The sequence below is a fragment of the Typopeltis vanoorti genome, chromosome 5, assembly GCF_054136105.1.
Source record: "Typopeltis vanoorti isolate ZY-2024b chromosome 5, IOZ_Tvanoo_1.0, whole genome shotgun sequence".
NCBI classification, from domain to species: domain Eukaryota; kingdom Metazoa; phylum Arthropoda; class Arachnida; order Uropygi; family Thelyphonidae; genus Typopeltis; species Typopeltis vanoorti.
In genome coordinates this window covers 3,398,009-3,418,614 of record NC_143553.1, presented here as the reverse complement: position 1 = coordinate 3,418,614, position 20,606 = coordinate 3,398,009, and the positions used below count along the sequence as shown (strand labels likewise).

At 39.1% G+C, this 20,606-nt stretch overlaps 1 protein-coding gene across 1 annotated transcript in view; it reads left to right on the top strand.

The window, feature by feature from the left end:
- Positions 1-20,606, top strand: part of LOC150106191 (uncharacterized) — a 108,251-nt gene that overhangs the window by 79,264 nt on the left and 8,381 nt on the right. The window contains exons 2-3 of the mRNA XM_090393029.1: positions 15,262-15,390; positions 17,993-18,169. Of these exons, the coding sequence (XP_090249155.1) occupies positions 15,297-15,390; positions 17,993-18,169 (271 nt within the window). The 5' untranslated portion in view covers positions 15,262-15,296. The remainder of the gene's footprint in view (positions 1-15,261; positions 15,391-17,992; positions 18,170-20,606) is intronic.

Here is a 20,606-nt window from a genome sequence, read left to right as displayed (position 1 = left end):
CTGTTTACTAGCAGTATAAAATTTTATATTAGATATCCCCCCCCACCACCTTTTTTTTTCCCAGATGCTACTGAAGTAGTCTGCAGAATGTAATAAACTGCCCAACGTCGTTTCATTGCCAAAGGGAAGTAGCGGTGCTCTTTAGGTACTAACTACCTTCCGAAATCGATAAGCAGTCGGAGTGAGAGTACGCAGACAACTATCTCCATCTTGTGATCCTAAATCATATTTAGTAAAATAGTTCTATGTTTGAGTTTTCTGAGATCTGTTAAAAATTTCAGTTTCCATGAAAAAAAAATCTTATCCCCGTGCCAGAAATCAACTCGGAAACGGCCGAAAGAGAGAGAGAGCGAAAAAAGAAAGAAAAAAAAAGCCTAGAAAGCGTTTCTCTAGTCGATAAATACAGTTAACACATTATAGTATCAGAAACGTTGCCACTGACTGCAGAAAGCTGCATATAAAATAAATGCAGTCGAATAATATGAACAAAATAAATTCGATATAAATTTCGTATGAAGATATCAAAGCTATGCAAAAGAAAACATCCATCAGGAAGCGAAATATTCAAGTTACACTGAAGATTTAAAATATTTATTGAATGAGCTGAACCAGGTCTGAATTTCTTATTTCATGCCATCTATCTGCTTTGTAACAGCCTTTTCCCGAACCGTTGCCCCTCCCCACCCCATTGAATACAATTCCAGCTCTTAAAGAATCGCATTAAGATTTCTTTCTCCCTAATCACTTCTCCTCCTCCACAATACCGCTGGTATATGAGTTCCTCCTCCTCCTTTGTAGTGTTCAGCAAACTACCGATTTCACCAACGTAAGAATACCAAGAATGTATCTTTTGAAACCCAATATTGTTATATGCAAGTGAGAGAAGGAATCATTGCAACAGAAAATGAATGAAAAAAAGTACTTTGGATTGGACTCCCCCCCCCCAAAAAAAAAGAGTAGTGAAGGCATATTGAAAGAACTAAATCGAAATGACGTAACAAGAATCAAAAAAAAGCCGAAAGAAACTGAAAGATCTAGAAACAGTACTACGGAAGACAGATTGAAGAACAAAGAAATAAGCATCAAGTAGTCGGATGAGACGTTGAGGGGATGGGGGGGGGGAGAAGGATAAAAACGCCACCCAACCTAAAAGGAAGAAGTTACATAAAATACGCCGAGATCAAAACAATTTTCTTGTAAAAAGTTCGGTTTTGCAGGCAAAAATGATTTCATTACGAACTGTATAACCTACAAATATCCGTGTAGGAATTATAACTAAAAGGATCATCTTAATCACTAAAGATAACGTTCTACTTGCAGGCATGTGAGGGTCTCGAAAATCCCTCAGATACCGTGGGGATCGAATAAATTTTGGACAAATTAAATTTTTAAATGTAAATAATATTACTTAACTTGAGGGATGATTTTTCAAAACATCGCTATTTAAATTATGTTTTGCAGTCGCAATCGAAAAAGATTGCACGAGTGAGCCTTGGTCCCACCCTGAAATCGGGGGTAGACGAAGAAGGGATAGAAATCCACTACTGTATTAGATTTGCAGCATCCTGACGAGTGTCATAGCATCTCATCAAGATGCTGACACAACAGCCTGTTTCAAGCCTTTTTGCACTTGGGAGGGTGCATTAAGAAATGCAAGTGCTTGCAATTTGCTAAATTATTCATAAATGACTAACAAATGGATTACTTCATGTTGTTTTCGTTTTGTGATGATTTTTCTCAGTGCTGTAAAATTAACAAATTTTTACTTAATCGATCAATATTTATGAATAATCGCGTATTTATGTTTTCATACAATCTTTGATTTCATATAAAAATGTCCACGTTTAATAGTTTAAAAATTTCGTTCAAGTAGCTGGATTTGCGATTTCAATAAGTTTTTTTTTTTTTGAAGACATACAAAACAAGTCATCACATGATGAAGAGAAAAATGTTTTCAATAACACCGTGTACTAGCTATGAGTACTGTGTTATCGAAGTTCAGAGAGAAAATCAAGTCCTTAAAATATAACGCTTTAGATGAGCTGAAAACGAGACACTTGACGTAATTTTCTTCGAGACATTAAGTAGTATTCAGATTGCGAAACAGAACTACATTTGAAATTCTTCGATGGCACAACCTCAAGGCGGAATTAAAACCCGATAAATCATATTTAAAACAAATAACCACCCGTGAAATCGTGCGCTCCATCGTCGTTTTCCACGGTGGTTTCGTTTGCTTAAAAACAACCGCCAGTCTCGTCCTTCAAAGTGAAAGAGGCCCCGCTTTAATGAGCCGAAGAAACAAAAACACGATTACTTGAAAATAGTCGGGTATTTCAGCGGAAACAGTAAGAAGGCGGCGCGTGCCTCGTAAGCGAAACGCAATAAGAAAATTAATAATGCAGTCTGCCAACTACTCCGACACTGAATGTCACATTACTTACAGATCGCCTGCTTAAATTCTCTTCGCGGAACGAGTCGAAATGACCTTCGGAAAGTAGTGGAATTAATAAAATCCAGTTCTGTTCGTACAAATATCCCCCCCCCCCCCGAGGAAAATTAATTTGTTTAAGAAGTCAAAAGTAATCGACCTGAAAAAGTGCAATTTCTAATAGTAAAGGAATGAGGGGTGGAATAGTTTGATTTGAAACCTAAAGAAAAACAGCGTCCGTACTCAGTCCGGTGTAGACGAGGGTTCAAAGAAGGCCTGGATTCGAATCCCGTCTAGGATGCGAACACCCTTTATCACGGCTTTCAAACAGAAGGCGAGTTAGTCAGTCTCATACGAAGATCAGTTTTTTTTTTATTTCCGCAAAACAAGCAAATCGGCCAGAAGAACACACGCAATTTATAGCTTTAGTAGACAAGGCAAATAGGATTAACCGCCGAGTAGGGCAGCCTCCGTAGCTCAGCCGTTATAGGCGAAGCCCTTTGGTCGGAAAGACCTGGGTTCGATTCCCGTCCAAGTCTATCTTTAGTACTTTCGACTAAAGGTGAGTTAGCCGGTCTCATACGGTGGGAGGAGTTTTTCAACCGCAAATTCAGGTTTTTCGTCTCCCAGAACGGGCCCCGTGAAAACACGCATCTGCAGACATAGGACACATCATGAGGCATAGAGTAACCACCTTATCCTTGAGGCGGTCGCGGTTTTCAATCGTAATAGTCCATGTCTAATACGAACGTAACGGGCCACTAATATACGTATAAAGAGGAGGATTATAAATGGTGTTAGGCATCTAAGATGCCAAGTTACTTGGCCGCAAAAAGCCATTGAGCTTAACACAATAAAAGGGAGGGTGGAAAAATATTCTTTAAGTGAATGTGAATTATTAAAAAAAAAAAAAAAAACTGCTACACACACTCCTTGCTGTTCTAACAGTGAACGCAGTTTGTTAAAATGAACAACTCGCTCTGAATGCGACCCCTGCTTTGTGCTCGGCGGCACACGAAACAGTTATCCGAAAGAAGGAAAGAAAATATGATACTCCCACGATGCATAAGTGATGATAAAAATAACCATTTTGTATTCTTTCGTTACGGGAAGTGATTTATCGTCAACTGCTCTTGATTATGCAGCATTAATTTTGTCACCAAAGTGCAGACGGCACATCAGATTCCTGATGTGTGTCCTCAGGGTTATGTATGATATTATCACATGGAAAAGTTAGATCATTGCTAGCTTCTCATTGAGAGGAAGTGAGCAATTTGGACACCCGGTCAGGACTCCAATATTATCAGATCTTACATTTGTCTTCTAAAGAATTACTTTATCAATCCACCTAGACATTGATATTCCTCGGTCTTTTCTTGGCATTAAACATGCTTTATCAAGCATGTTTAATGCCAAGAAGCATTGAATGCTTTGGTAGGAAGCATTCAATGCTTCCTACCAAATTCATTACAGCAGCTATTTGGTTCAGTCCGGGATATATGGAGCTACTGAATTTATTTACGAGTATAACAACGTCCGCATGAAGCAAACAGCTGACATTAACATCTCCAATGTTGATATCAGATGCAATACCACTTTCCTTCATAATGTGATCCAAATAGATCATGAATAACAGAGGGGATAATGTACATCCCTGTCTCACACCAGATTTAACATTAAACCATCTTCCTGTACCTCCTTCAATTCTAACTGTTGACTTACAACTCCAATAAAGACTAAGTATCGCTTGATATAATGCCCCATTGACACCATATAACTGTAGCATATTGAATAGCTTCTCTCTTGGCACCTTGTCATATGCCTTTTCCAGATCGGCACAACTTAAACAAAGGTCTTGGTTATATTCCCACGATTTTTCAACTATTTGTCTTAAAGTGAAAATCTGAGCCTGACAAGCTATTGACTTGAACCCAACCTGTGCTTCTCAAAGTTCCCCTTCCACATTTTCTTCGTATTTTTCTCAAGCATACTTGCACAAATCTTACCAGGAACACTCAGTAGGGAAATTCCTCTGTAATTCTCACACTGTTTCATTTCCCTTTTTATAGATGAGAGCTTTGCTCCAATCCTCTGGAATTTGAGTGTCTGACTGACCAGGCCTTCTCGATTATGCAGTGCAGCAGCTATAAAACTTTTAATATTTGAGAATTTCTGTGGAATATCATCTATCCCGGCTGCAATTCTACATCAAGTTTTTGATAGCCTGTCTACTTCAAGTAGACACACACACGCGCAATTTCATTCCTGTTAAGTGTTTTGTACAACCGTGCTGTGACCTGACTGCTTGTTTCATTTAATCATCACTTCAGCCATCAAGAATATCCGTCTTCAATTTTCTTGTCACCTTCATTATCCGATTCATTTTCTCTTTCCTCTCTTTTATGAGCTTTTTCGATAGTCTCTAGAATATTTCACCACCTTCCTGATATTCTCTGAGGGAACAAACCGACTTACTTCCCAAGCACTTTTGATATGGTTTCTTCGTTATTTTGACGGGGTCTAACTTCCCGAGTTCATCATGGTATTCATTTTTCTTCCTTGCAGACAACCTCACCACATGCCTCTCTGGCTGAATCAATGTTTCTTTGGGATTTGCCACTGAATCTCCAAGGTTTGGTTCTTAGTTCCAGCTGTTTCGTTTTTTTCCTGAATAACGTTGGGATATTTAAGACTGCAGTTCACCCTGAAAGGTGCTCAATTTTGATTCGTTTAAAATTTCTTACACGCTCATTTTTTCGATATGAAATTCATTTTCATTTTGCTGATAACTAAAAATGGTGATCGCTTCCTATTTCATATCCTTTGTATGGAGATATCGCTATCAACAACAACACAGTCTATGAAAGTTCTCATTTCTCACATCTCTCCACGTGAAGTTTTTCGAGTCTTTATGTTGGAACATGGCGTTAGTAATAACTATTCATATTCTGAATGAGGCAGCAGGTACTACCATTATTAACTTTTCTCTTTCTAATTTTTCCCCAAACAAACGTTCTATATGTCTGGTCATCACTTCCTGCTCTGCTTTTTTATATTTCCAACAAGGACCAAACTTTTCTTTGTATCAGCCACCTCAAAAAATTCCTCCACTTCTACCTTAGTAGAACCTTCTGTAGGACCATAGGCACAAATAAACCTCATTCTCCAGTTCCCCATTCTGATATTTGCCACATCGCTCTACTTGATCTTGCCTGCCATTCGCGAAGATTATCTTCACGTTTAGCGTTGAATACTGCAGCGATTCCTTTTCGCCATTACCCGAATGAAGTGCAAAAGTGGGTATGTTTGTTACAATAACGATTGAGATTTCTAAATATTGCATAGTTCTAGTTTCTTATTTACCCCACCTACCCACTCCACACAGTGGGGATGTGCTATAGGCTTTACAACTTCTCGCATGAGATGTTCATATTAAACAAACCACTGAAATAAGTGACTGTGGATAGAGCTGGGCACTGCCCTGAAGATAGCAAACTAATCCGTCCCTTGGAAACAAGAGTAAAATGGGGGGGGGGGGTTCAAAAACAGGAGAGCGCACTTTCTTGAGGGAAAAAAAATAGCGAACACGTTATCCCTATCGGGTTAGCGAGAGAAATACACTTACGACTGAAAATAAGCGCTAAAACGAGTTGCAGGATTCATCCAATTTGCTTGAAGCTAAAAGTGAAATGATTCTGAAGTACAGAAAAATGAATCAACAGGTTTGGTGCGAAGTGATAGCGCGCGCGCGCACACACACGCATTGAAGATTAATATGCTAAAAATGAACAAAAATATTCCATCAGCACTGTCTTTTCTCTAAACACAACGTAACTCGAGATCTCCCTTAAGCGCACACATCTCGCATTACTTGGCTTGTGCTCATTCACTCTCGTTACCTCCCTCCCTCCCTCTCATTTCCGTTATACGCACACCAAACATTCTCAGGTGCTAATTAACGATCTTTTCTCCTGGCAAACACCACATGGAGTTTAAGATCGGTTAATAATGCCAACGTGTTCAGCAGTGTCAGCTGCATTATTAACCATCACCTTTTACAATAATTATCACGGCGTCATCATGTTTGGGTAGTCATGTCTGCGTACAGTAAATGTCAGCTGACTAATATTAGAATGCTTAATAACCAATTTACATTTTACAGTAACTAAAAAAAGACTAACACAAAGCCTGCTGCCATTCCAAAATTTACCATAATTTCTTTATCAATGCTGTCATAAGTGTTGGAAATCGAGGAATGTCTGTGGAATATTTATATCAAATCTCCAAAATTTTTTTAATAATGGTCGAACTGCATGTACGAATTATACATTAGTCTTTTCTGAAGGCTGCTTTGCAGACAGCAATTTCTTCTTCAGTGGTTTAATCTGTTCTTCAATAAATAAAATAATTTGAACGTTATACATAACAGAAATACTTTTAGAATTTCCACAAACTGTAACATTCGTTCTTTTTTGTATCAGGCAGATCAAATTCTTCTCGTGATTTGCTCTTTCTTGCACACGATTGAAATAATTCGTATATTTTGTCTTCGAGTTCCTTCCTCCTGCTTTCAGCAACTCTGCGGGAATTTCATCTCTTCCTGTGGATTTATTGTTCCTGAACGAATGTACTCTTTCAATTTGATGATGGCTCTACAGATTCATCTTTCACAGTAATATGGTTTTGGAGTTCCAGAAGCAATGCTCCTATTCAGCAATTCACTGAAATATCCTCTCCATCTTTATATATATATATATATATATATATATATATATATATATATATCCCAGGCTTAATTCTCCTTTAATTATTCTCCTTAATTCTCCTTTAATTCTCCTTGTTCTTCATTTCTTGTTTTATCATTTCTCAGATTTCATCTCGTCTTAGTTCTTTATATTTTCTTCCTTTAATCCCAGTTGGTCTTGCAGCAATTTTTTTTGTATGTTTTATTTCATTTAATTATCGCTTGAGCACATTCTTCAAACCAATCTTTTATTTCCGTATCCCAGAGACTGATTATTAAAACTAATCTTCTGTTAAGATCGTTCTCCATATTTGTTCTGTTAATAAGAAATGAACTCTTTTTCTTAATCCGCTTCTTTTGCTTTGTATTAAGTCTTAGTCTGTTCTATTTAAATTTTCTTAGGACACGAAATTTAAGAAGCGTATTGTCGTTTGTAGAATTTTGACAATTCAAAAAAGGCAGGCCGACCTTCCTCTGAGGCATCCTTCAGCCGTCCAAGTTATGAAAGGCGAAAACTAATTTTACTAATCAACCTCTTGAAAGAACGGAGGTTCGGCTGAGCAAATACGGCAACAAGAAGAGAATAAGCCGACTGTAAAGCTGGAGCATGCGGGAAATGATCAACTACTTTTGATAATTATCAAGGATAGACCGGGGAAATTGTGCGATGTTTGTGTGGAAGACGAATACTTTTTGTCTTTTAAAATCAAAAGATGGACAATATTTTGATCATTCAGACCAAATTGGAGGGTTGGCAACAGTTTCCATGCAATCGAAAAGTCATTGAGTACATTCATTTGGATTCGTAGGAAGCTCACATGTCCTTCTGAACAGAAATGAAATAATCAAATTAATTCATGCATTACTCGGGTTGAGTAAACTTTTTTTTTTTTTTTTGAAAACTGCCACGTAATTAACACGTCGTCCAGGCGAAGTTGCACCTCATTAGGATTAACAAAGAAGAAACGACACGGCCGTTTAAAATTAGGTACCACAAAAGTCAAACCACTCGGTTAGTACGGTGGCAGTTTACACTTTAAAATGCACTACACGTCAACAATTTAAAAGTTGTAAAATCGTCTTAGATAAGTCACAGTATACTCATCTCATCAGCTGGATTTAAAGTTATTTTAAGTTACTAAAATTAAAATAAAAAATCTGCAAATTTCAAATGAAAAACCGTTTCGTATTTCTTTTATTTGTGATGATGGTATGTGGGGAAAAATGGGGGATGATAACACTGATAGATGGTGAGAGAAAAGACGTGTGCACAGAATTCAGTCACTGATCTCCCCCCAGCCTTTCTTCCAAGAAGTTGACCGTTAAGCTAGACGATTTTAGGAAGAGCAGCGAAGGTGTGACAGCACGCATCTTGAATCACGTACGATTTGTCAATCACTTACATACTTTTTTTGTGCTTTGTAGAAAGAAAGACATTTTTTAAATTCTTTTAAAATTAAAAAAAAAACTTGAAAGTGTTTAAAGTTCAAGCTGCAGTATTTTATGTCCTAAATTTGCGGCGATCTGCTTCAAATTTAAAATCCTTGCCAGTGGTGTCATTCGACTTCAGTCCCATTTCAATTACTGCAATTTTTTCATAACCTCGCTGCTATTTATCCGAATTCACTATTTGCTTCCAAATTCGTCTCGTTTGTGATGTGGCGCGTGAGCCCGCTTCTTGCTATACACCGCCCTACAGCTGACCTCTAGTTTGAATGATGCGAGCTCCATTCCCGTCTAGGACTCGACTTTCTGGACACTTTAACTGAAAGCGAGTTAATTATTCTCACGCTGAAGGGTCCCCACCCCCTCTTGGAAACGTTGGCTCCATGCAAGGCAAAACACACGTGACAGAATTCATTCGCAGTAATCACACTACTAGCTTTAGAGCTGGCAAATTCGTGGTTGCCGACATGAATCTTCATCTCGCTATTGTTTACTTAATAGAATAAGATGGGTGTTGCCTCTTCTATCTATATGGTTAAAAAAAAATCGAGTGTTTAAAGAAGAGATGAATGTCTTTCTGGTTGCTTAAAAAAACTTTCAAAACAATCTGTGCCTTTAAAAAAAAAAAAAAAAAGAAAAGAAAAGAAAAGTTGGCGGCTGAAAACACTCGTCGAAGAAGAATTATTTTCTCTCTTATCACAAAAGTGGAAATTAAATGAAATTGAAGTAGGGAGGGGAAAATGTGATATGCAATGATATAATGCTTGTTGAGGCAGAGGAGAGAGAAAGAAAGAAGAATTAGAGGCAAGACGAGTTCAAAATGTGAATGAGCAACAATTCTATTTCCAGAATCTGATTACTGGGCGGATTGGAAGCCGATTTCTTTGAACGCTGTTTTTATTCGTAATGCTGCTTGTAGCATCGGAGGGCCTATTCTGCTCCTCAGAGGGACACTCGCAAAACAGACCATCGCTTGGACGAGGTGAAGATCCCTAACCAACTGGCAACCAAGATGGAAGGGGGCAATCTGCCGAAAGTTAACTCCACGTTGGATTTTAGTGGAAATTTGGACCATCGGAGCTTCGGTTCGGAAACTTTCCCACCTCTTCAGAATAACATTAAAAAACGAAACGAGTGTGGAAAGAAACTGCGCCCGCTGTGATGAAGTATTTGATGTTCTGAGTTCGATTTCCTTTTCGAGATGTTTCTTCTCGCTCTAAACGACTTCATTTTGTCAGCGGTTAGTGCGAAACCGGTTAAACGCAGAATCTCTTTCCAAGAGCTGAGTCGGCATAAATTAAACCGAGAAATATTCGAAAACACCTTTATATCATCGAAAGCGTCACGCGGGAGAGAAGCCCTCTGTTTAAAGACCGCTTTTCTGCGTTGACCTTACTGCGGTTCAGTTGTTGCAGTTCAGCACAAACATTCGCAGCAGCGGTGTGTGCACACACACACACACGGAGCACTTCGAAATGCGTCTATTAAAATTGGATAAAAGCCGTTCCCCAATCTAAAACGTTCCTTCCCTTCTTACTGGGAAGAGAACTTTGAAATGACTGGCGATCGTACGTCTGAATGACGATTAGGCCATTACTTTGCAAATAGTCCCAGACGCTCCCAATAATTTTTTTTTGTTTCCATGGCAACGGGGAAAACATTGGGATTAATGTATCCAGCGGACTTACAGCAACACGAAACTTAGTAAATTAAATTTATGAGGGAAAAAAATCGAAAGTATTCGTATGTTGAGTTCTGCTGTATCATTCAAAAAAAAAGTAATTATTTCTACTGAAATTAAACCCGATTTAAGTCATTTTCAAAAACTTAGGGGGGGGAGGATGTCTTATAGGGTTTAATCAAGCAACTTCACTAATTGCTGAAGTCGTTGCCAGTTGTTTCTAAATTTTTAGAAAATCAGGAAACAAACGTGAAGGAGAGAGAGAGCTGTAGTCGGAGAAGTAGTTGTGCGATCGCTAACCTTCTGGTTGAAAATTAAATAGGCAATTATCCGTAGACGACAAACGGGAGGGGTGGGCGAGAGAGAGAGAGAGAGAGAGGTATTGATAGTGATCCTATTCGTTCAAAACGGGGTTTTCTTTGAAATTTTCTTTAAGCACTTAACAACATGGCAGTAGCGGAGAAGTATTCAGAGTTTCGTTTTCCATCCAACGAGGTCATTCACCATCGCATGCAATGAATCGTCGCAGAAACTGTGGGTGGTCCGGAGAATGACGTCGCAAGAAAATAAGCTTTCTTTTTAAGTCGAAAAATTGTAACACAGTCAGTGACAAATTTCCAGGCTGTAAGAGTTTCAGAACTCTTACCGCAGACCACACGCAAGTATGGCTAACGATGAACCACTCTGAATTCCAAGAGGGATCATCACACAGCTGGTCCTTCTTGTTGCCGTTGGAATTCATGTAACGAACGCACCAAATAAGAATCTTCGTTGCTTGTGTTCGGATAGCGGATTTTTGCTGTAGAAGGTAATCGCAACGCAGTCGGAGAGGCTTGTAGAAACACCCCCTAGCAGAATTCCGACATTACCACTCGGGTAGGATCTTATGCCTCAAGTGTTGACTGTGTTTTGAGTTTGAATCAACGGCATGTTGGCTATGCGAAAGACTGCACTATCCAAAACGAAAAATCCTACATCTTTATGTTGAGTGTTATAGCGATTCGTATTCTGGGGGGGGGGGGGGATCTCAACTCTTAAAATTAAGGTGAAGTTTAAAGAGGGTTCTGTGGATCCCAAAAGAGATGGCAAAAATACAAATTCCCTGTGCTTGTCCCACGAGCTGTTAATAACACTTCTGAAAAGTGTTCACAGAAGTTAGTCCCAACAATTCAAAACATTATCCTAGTGGATAATCTTCTTGAACTGGGATTTTCGCTAATCAAATGAGGGAACTAAAGCGCGCGCACACAAGTAATTTGAACAAAAACGTACCTCGTAAGCAGAATTTCTCTTTCGAACGAAATGAAAGTTGTATCCCCTCCTTTTGCAGGAAAAAAAAATAGTGACCACTGTGGCAAACACTCCACTGAACAAATTCGGGAGTAATGATGCTTCGAAATTTGGTTTAAACAAGTTTTTACCTTGTAACTTACAAAAAAGAGAGAGAACTGGTTTCTTAACTAGACAAGACACTTGTGAGACAAATGCAAAAATTGTAGCCGACAAACGAAACTTTTTTTTCCTCAAAGCTTAAAAAAAAAAGTTTGACTATTTGAAATAAGTTTAAAACAATTCTGAAAGTAATTAAGAGGAAAGAAATAAAGCTACAAGAGGGCATCAAAGAGGTTTTCATAACTCGCAAATGGTGGGGTGGGGTGGGGTGAGAAACTGCGTTCGATTTGTTGGGCCGATAAGTCGATGCGACACTTTCACAAGATAGAACGAAAGTTAAAAGCGTGACGAGAACCGCAAAGCCCAGGCAATGACGCTGTTTAGTCTCAATAATAATAAATATTCCCACTGCTGTGTTAGGAACGGTTGAGATATTTACTCGTTGCCCTATTGCTTGGTGCAACGCGCTGTTTGAGAGAAAAAAAAAAAAAAAAGAACTTAATAATTTTGCTCACTTTGTAATGAAATATTCTTCTGAATATTAAAATTTTTATTTGAAACTGCGTCCAGGAGCGAAACCAACCTTTCACCCCATCCCCTTTCAAATCTCCTCTCAATTGCTTTTCCGATTAACCTTCACGCCATTTGACTATCGTTACACGTGAATTGCTATCGGTGACGTTGCTTGCTTTTACTTCTATATGCGCACCGCACCGCACTCGCGATAACATACCTATCACCCACCCACTTACAGCATGCTTCGAAATCTTAAACTAAGCGTCGTTCTTGTCCACACTTTTTTAACATTAAAAATAATCAGATGACGTCATTAGCGTCGAGGAATTCGTTCACTTACCTGACGCTGTCTTCAGTAAATCATTCTTCGAGCGCAGATGGACCTCACGAAATTCGCTGACAAGAACACTCAACATGCAAAAGTACGCCGATTACCTTAAAGGAATAACTAAATAATTAGTCTGTTCAACAAAGACGCACTTTTAACACGGAAGCACACGTTGGATCACGAAGTGTCCGTCATCGAACTGTCGAAACAAATTAATCCTTCCGCCACTTGAACATTCGTACCGACATTTCGCACTGTGGGGACACAAATGAATGTAATCTCGTCCCCGTTTATTTTCATATCTCACCTTACTCCGCCTACCCTGAGCTCTTCCTAGGGATGGATCCATCCATTCAAGTTAGCACGCAGTACTCTGCACACCCCTTTGCCGAATTCTTTTTGCGTAACGTCAAAATTCACTACAACTACGGGGAGGGGGGGGGGTCCGGAAAGCTGTGGTTCAATACAAGTAATTCGGGCAAAATTACTTGTATTGAACAAAGGGCAAAAGAACGCATTCGATTTTAATTTATGAGTGTTTTATCCCATTAAAAAAAAAAAAAAAAAAACGTGTGTGTGTGTTATAATAAGATAAAAAAAAAACTGTTATCTACTTGCTTTATATCACCAGCGGCATCGCTGTTATAGAACTTCTCGAATTTTCGAGGGAAATTTGCGTTCTCAGCAAATATAAAATTATCAGTAAAGGAAGCAAAGTCGCCTCTCCGAAATCCCTCTCCCTCCTCTTCATATTAGACACCGATTGGGCTGAATAGTCGGAGAACTAAACCGCATACGAAACTACATTTCGAATTTGGTTGAAATCGAGTGGACGATGCAAGTTGGAAAAACATTACGAGATCTTTTTCAAGGTTTTTCGCTTTTTGAGTTCTACACTTTTTATTTCATTAATTTGTCCGAAATTTGTGTCCCATTGAATTGCCTCCGTCGAAATAAACTGCCAGACCGACAACACTTAACTTGTAAGCGGAGTCAGATCGGCTCTAATTTTGGCTGCGATGATTCTTGTAATAAGAGTGGCTCGCTACAGTACTGGGCTCAAGAGCCACCCCCGCCACCTCTTGATGACCACGCAAGCTATTTATAAAAGTCACCACTCCCCCTTCTTTACTTTTAAAGTGCGTCATAAATCCGCCATCTACAGACTGAACGAGAAGACTACTTATGGCGATCCTCTAATTACTTCTATCAATAGATTGATATCTAATGGCAGTTTGGAGGTAAACCAGGTAATAATTTTTTTGACAAATGTTAAAATCCTAGATTAGAATAAATAACACACTCTCTTTCGCGAAGTTATTTTCCGAATATTTCATCTGCTTGCGCTTGCATCTCTTATTTAGCGAACTTCAACATTATCTGCACCTCTCTGACATCCTAAAGGCCCGGGGAGCAGTTTCTGTTATCATCGATCTTTATGAATATTTTCTTCTCTCTATTGTAGAAGGGGAAGAACAGTAGCGGAAAGAGCTAAGAGAAGACGTCTCTCTTTTGTGATATTGTGCAGTCTATGGAGAATTGATTACAATACACCTTGGACAGTCCAAAATCGCGAGAAATGATTGAATGAGTGAGTGAGTGTATGTATGTGTGAGAGAAAGGAGGGGAAGAAGAATTGCTATAAAATACTTCTTTGCGGAATTAAATTTGAAGTTTACTTCCGAAATTTATCACTAGCGTATGCATCTATTCAATAATAGATGCATACGCCTACACATCATGGAGAATAATATAAAGTTGAATCGCACAAGCAAAAGAAAATGAAGCCTTATTACTGGTTCGATCCATCCATCAATTTTGGACATCAACAGAAGCCATAGGATGACTCTGATGCTCGGTGACGTACCACACTAGTCCTCGCCATGTGGTCTTCTTGCATGCTTTTCTGGACGCTTCAACTCTGAAGATAAGTCAATCCAGACGCACCCTCCATCCATCTGGTTATTGGTTCAAAGAGAAGTTCATTTTCTCTTATCTGCGCACACACACACGCTCATTATTTTGAAGAAAGAACTTAAACAGTCCCGAGAAAAGCGAAGTGTCGTTATTGAGTAATCCTCAGCTCAACATTTACGAACAGCATCATTTGGAAAGTTAGGACGATGAAATTTGCACATTCCTTGGAGAAGCTGAGGTGTATACATCGATCCCATGCACAAGAGCTGTAATCACTTACAGCACATCAGTCCCAAGTGTGGGGTGTAGGTGAGGCCTGAGAATGAAGAATTGTGACTTTTTTTTTTTTTGAAGAGTTGGGAAACATTATGAGGAAGATTGCTCCGGAAGACGGAATCTAAGAGGAAGAGGAGAAACAGGATCGATGTTAGCAGTTGTACTGAAAAGGGATGCTGAGCTCAAGGAAGGAGATCAAGTTTGCATCGTCAATGGGGCTAATTCAAGCTTACAAACAGATTTTTCGTTTTGCCAGAACGTACTCAGAATTTAAACACAAAGTTTAAAGTTTTAATCCTCTTTTAAACAGAATTATGCGTCATCCAACTATTGTGAATAAAAATGAAAAAAAAAAATTCACAGAATTATTATGTAGTTAATCAAGGTTAATTATAATTAGTACTGTATATACAAGCTAATCATTTAGCTCGATAAGCTACAAAGTTTTGTTTAATTATTATTTTGTATTCTCTTTCTCTCCGAAGTCAGTGTTCGAACTGAATTCTAATATTCTTTCATGTTTTCCACAGCGTAACCACGGGGGTTAAAACTTATTTCGACGATTATGACGTCACTGGAGATGACGTCATTAAGTAAAAGAACGTCGAAGGGAGCATCGTTCAGTCTTCTGGCGATAATCGTTCTGTGTAGTGCCACAGGTAAGAAGCGTTACATTTCTTATTTGCTAATTTTCCACTTTTATGTGAATTCATATATCACAGGACCGATTGCAGAACATACAACACATCAGCGCTGTGGGTGTGTCGGGAAGAAGGAACCTACTCGAACAGGTGGAAGTTTATAGGCCTTGAGAATAAACAGAATGAGGGAGACTCTTCCAAAGAACAAATGAAAGAAAACATGAAAGAGGAAAAACTTGAGTTGAAGCTTGAACAACAGTGACCAGTGGTGGCTCATTTTCTTATAAAATGAGAAGATATTGAGGATTCAATGCTCAGCGGAAACAGGAAGTCTGTGAGAAAGTTACTACTGAGTATGTAAAAGAGAGGAGTCATCTGTTAGCCGCGCTGCCCTGTTACGAGGAGCATCGAGCACTCTTTTGACGTCTTGTGTATCGTTGGATAGATTTATTTCGCATGGTGTTGCGAAATGTACACGCAAGAGTGCGCTCTTGAACACGGATGTGATGTGTCAACAAAAGCTAAACCAGATCGAGAAATGAACGGTTCTCGGATGGTAACTAATGAATTCCATTTTTGGATATAAATGTTATTGGTCACACTTATGTCTGCGGGGACACGCATGGTTGTAATCGGAGACCTTTTACCAAATAATTCGGACAGCTGTAGGTGGGAGGGGGAAAGCCGGAAAAACGAAATGATTAACAGTTTTGGTGAATAATAAATTTTTAAAATCCTGCAAAATAGCCAAAGTAAAGACGTTTTCCAAAGAATCTGGATAGACAGAAGGAGCGAAGTGTACATTCCAGCCAATCTCCGCTTTTACACGCATAACGGAATGTCTACTCTCGCGATGGAATCATTTCTCCAGTATACAAAAACAGCACAAACGATTGGATAAATTCTTTTAAAAACACGATCTAGTTTGCTTTCTTAGCGTTATTTTTTTTTAATTTTATTATTCCAAAAATCAATGTTCCCTTCGTGACATTTAACTCAAATGAGTTCGAAATGCTGAAAGTGATTTTCAATGGAAATTCTTCTGGAAATAAGCGAGAAGAAGTCTTGCTGAGTCTGATGTCTGAAACTAATCCGATAAATGTTTAGTTAAAATTAAACTGTCCCCACCGCTCTTCCCACAAAAATAATTTTGACCAAATTCTTCTCTCACATTTTGAACCTCGCAATCTCAAATGCGCGGGGATCAACATTTGAACAGCGCAACACTCGCTGGCTGCGTTATTCAGCAGCGATGCACGTTTAAATTCACCGAAATATTGCGAATTTTCTAATTAACTTTCGCATCTTCGCTCAAATGTTTCTCGCTGCGACGCGAGCAATGGAGATGTTATTGTAATAGCATTAAGGAGGGCGTGCCCCTGTTCATCAAACGTCTCTAAAGCAGATTTCCAAACTGATACGATAAAAACGGCAGCAGACAATTCCGCTCATCTCCGTAATTAAATTTCCCTAATGGAATTTTACAACACCGTCGAAGGCTTTCGTGTATATTTGGCCTCAACAAACCGCTACATGGCGGAGATCAAATAGCAGACAATTCCCCGAAGCATCTTGAAAAATGACTCCGCAGGACAGCAGTATCGAGAGATAAGCCTCGACCGCCAGAAGTCCGTAGATTACACGGTGAAAAATCACACGTGCGAATGCCCATTCATAAATTAGCTCTACGATCTGCATGATACGAATGATTTATGAACTTAACCCTCATCCTCTTCCCCACTTGAACCTTAAGGAGAAATCAGCGACCATAATCATCGCTTGTGGTGGAGCGCCGTAAGTGTTCTTGCGCAGTACGCTTTTATGCAGTGAGCTACGCTTATCTAGCTCGTTTCGAAAGCAGTTTGTATTGGAATAACTGTCACTGTTTTAAATTATTTTGTTTATTCTTTGGCTGTGTGTGTGTGTATGTGTGTCTCTTAAATTGGAAATCTCGAAACCAAAACGCAGTTATTGAGAACAGATTCCAGGTGAAAAGTTCTTAAAAGTCGATCAATAATATTTGGGCTTTTATTTTATATTGATAAAAGACTGCATAACCCAAAACCAACTGCACATAGAAATATCGGCCTATGGAGATGTGAAGGTGACACTTCGGCCAAGAAATGCGTGAGAAGATCGAGGAACCTGATACCAAAACAGGGGAACGAATTTTGCCTTAACTTTCCCGTGGGAAACAATCGACGAAGAGTTCGAATAGCTAACATTGGTTTTTCATATTAGTCTAAGGAAACTATGTAAAGAGTTGCGGTTTATATAAACCGAAAGTTCAACCATGGTGGTCAACAACACAGGCTACACTGGGTGTAATAATCATCGAGTAATGGCTGAGCGCATGCAAGGATGAAAAGTGTGATCAGGAACATTAAGGGACACACCTGTACTCCGCAGTTGGGAACAATTTTAATTTTTTAGAAATTGTGCTGTCCCAGTGCCTATTTCAACACTTCGCAGTCAACTACAAAAGACCTCGTCGAATGAAAATACACCCGCCAATGTTCTCGTAACTTATTCCTTGAACAAACTACAAAAATTATCTGTCTTGAACGTGTCGTTCATCATCGCAATCTTTGCTGCAGCGAAGTTTTCTTCTCTTTTGCAGTGTCGGGGCTCGACTGCTTCAAATGCGTTTCTGTTGGAGGCGATAACCATGCGTGTGAGGATCCCTTTCACAACAACTACACCACCGACATCCTCGAGTCGCCTTGCTGGGCCGGCCGGAAGCACAGGGATGGACTGTTTCCGGCTACAGCTTGCATTAAACTTTCCGGAACTTATGGTAAATAAGTGCTTTGACTTAAATTTCGTTTTTAAATTTTGAGCAGATTAGTTCAAATATGATTAGAATATTAGTTCTAAGAAGTAAGAAATTTCCTGAAGAACTTCACTCGCTAAGTTCTTAAAAAAATAATAATAATAAATTAAAAAAAAACACTCTTATTAGAAAAACGTGCAAAACAAGAATTATTTTGCATGCAAGTTAGCGTATCCGCTCTTCGACCTGCGAAAAACCTAGTTTCTTGGAGGAAAATCCCTAGTGAACCAAAGGAGTTTGTGGTTGTGATCAGATATCTCTGCTTAATGAAAAACACTGCAAATGCCCTTCTCCCCCCCCCCACAGTGTTTAAAAAAATAAATGAAACTGATAAAAGTTTATTTCTAAGTGACCGATCACGAACTTAATTTTTAACTAGTACAACCAAACACGTTAAGATGGACAAAAGCACAGAAAAATTTTACCTGCGATTATTTGTAAGAAGATGTGTAAAATTACTTGCATATCGTTCTGATTTGATTCAAGCGGTTTGTCACTTGAATTTGCTACAATCAGTCCAGATGTCTTTTATAAAATGAGCTCGTAAATCTCAGTCAACCTCAGTGACCACAAATTTCGATTCACCAATATCAAAGGTATCTTACGTTACCGATAAACTCTTGAAAAAAAAAAAATTTACGTGTGAGTGTTTCCAAATCGTTGACGGATACCGTTCCTCGAGGCAGACTAATGTAGATGGCCATTTTTGTCCCACTTCTCTACCAAAGAGCAGTTGAACATGTTGGTCCTTCCTTTCAAGAAAATCTCAGTAGTTTCTCTTGCAATGAAGATAACTTCAGTAGGTATTTTGACTTCATCCAAAGATAATAAAGTGACATCTCCGAGGACTGATCGCGGAAGGGCACTCTTCTCCACTATGCACAACTCACCATTTCCCCTACTTAATCGCTAACTACTACGACTATCAATACACGACGCCATCCACCACCTATTACCACCACCGAAAGTATTTTTTGTCTGTAAATTGCGCGTGTTCTGAAGGTCAATTTGCCTGTACGCGGGGTGAAAATTCAATTTCCGGGAGAAGAAACCCCGCTACTTCCGTATAAGATCAGCTAACTCACCTAACAATGCAAACCACTCTGACCTTTCCGCTTCCTTTTCCGAAAGCCATGTCGCCACATCCCTTGCACGATGCCATGGTGTTTTATCAAGTTGATTTTCAACTAGGTCGTTTGCACGGGACAGCCACAGCTTAGAAGAGACAAGCGATACTACGACCAGAGTTCCTGCTCCAAACCTACGAGAAGCATCCTCGCTTATACATAAATGAGTTGATCTCGGTTGCTTTGGTTAGGCTACAACCTCACAACGCCTGCCTGCATTGTGAGGTTGTAGCAGGTTGTGAGGCCTAGCAGTGGGAAATAATTTAATTCTAAGTTTTCCGTTGCTAGTATTATTATTACGTGATACCTCCAAGGACTCCTCACGGGAGGGAACTTCACTTCACTACACACATCCCCTTACTACTTAATTGTCCCATTACATACGATTAACATCTACGGTAGCCCATTACCCCAACAAAACTATTTTTGTCTGTAAATTGCGTGTGTTCTGATGGTCGATTTGTCTGTACGTGGGATGAGAAACCCTGCTACCTCCGTATGAAATCAGCTAATTCACCTAACAATTGAAAAAGTCCATATAAAGATCCCACTCGTCACGACGACGAAAATCGAACTCCGGACTCTTCCAATCGAAGGGCGCAATGTACTCTCGTTCTTCCATTTGCACTACGGGAGCATTCACTCGCAGTGTTTTCCATTAAAATGGGATCCAACTTTATAATCATTTCAACATAATCTGCACGCTGTCTGGGTTAAGCATAAGTAATAAAAGATGAAATCGCACTTTAAATCACCTCCTCCAACACTCCCTGTGTATTTGTCATACAAAAAAAAAAAAAAAGACCGTTTTTCTGGAGAGGAGACGTAAAGATGGACCGCACCATTTAAATGAGAGAATCTCAGTTCAAATGTACGTTAAAATTTAGAATATAAACAGATTTTAAGCTGTGTAGATTTGGACTATTTTAATCTACTTTAAATTTATTTGAAGATTCATTTGCATCGACCCATCCAAGGTGGTTACAAAGTAGGTGATAATTCAATGTGAAGAAACGGGGTTATTATTTAATCGGTATGGAAGGAGCAACACCTTAAAAGCAATGAATACGCTTCTTTTTTAAAGAGATTATTTGCAGTAAGAAAATTCGATCTTTAGATTTTCTATCAGTCTGTCCTCCTTCAACCAAGTTGGCAGGATGGATAGTTTCTTTGATTCTCGCAAGTTTAATGCGGATTAGAACAGAAATTGATTACTGATTCGTAAGACTAATTGCACAGCTCGTTAGTGTCCCACACAGGAGAGGCTGCAGCAC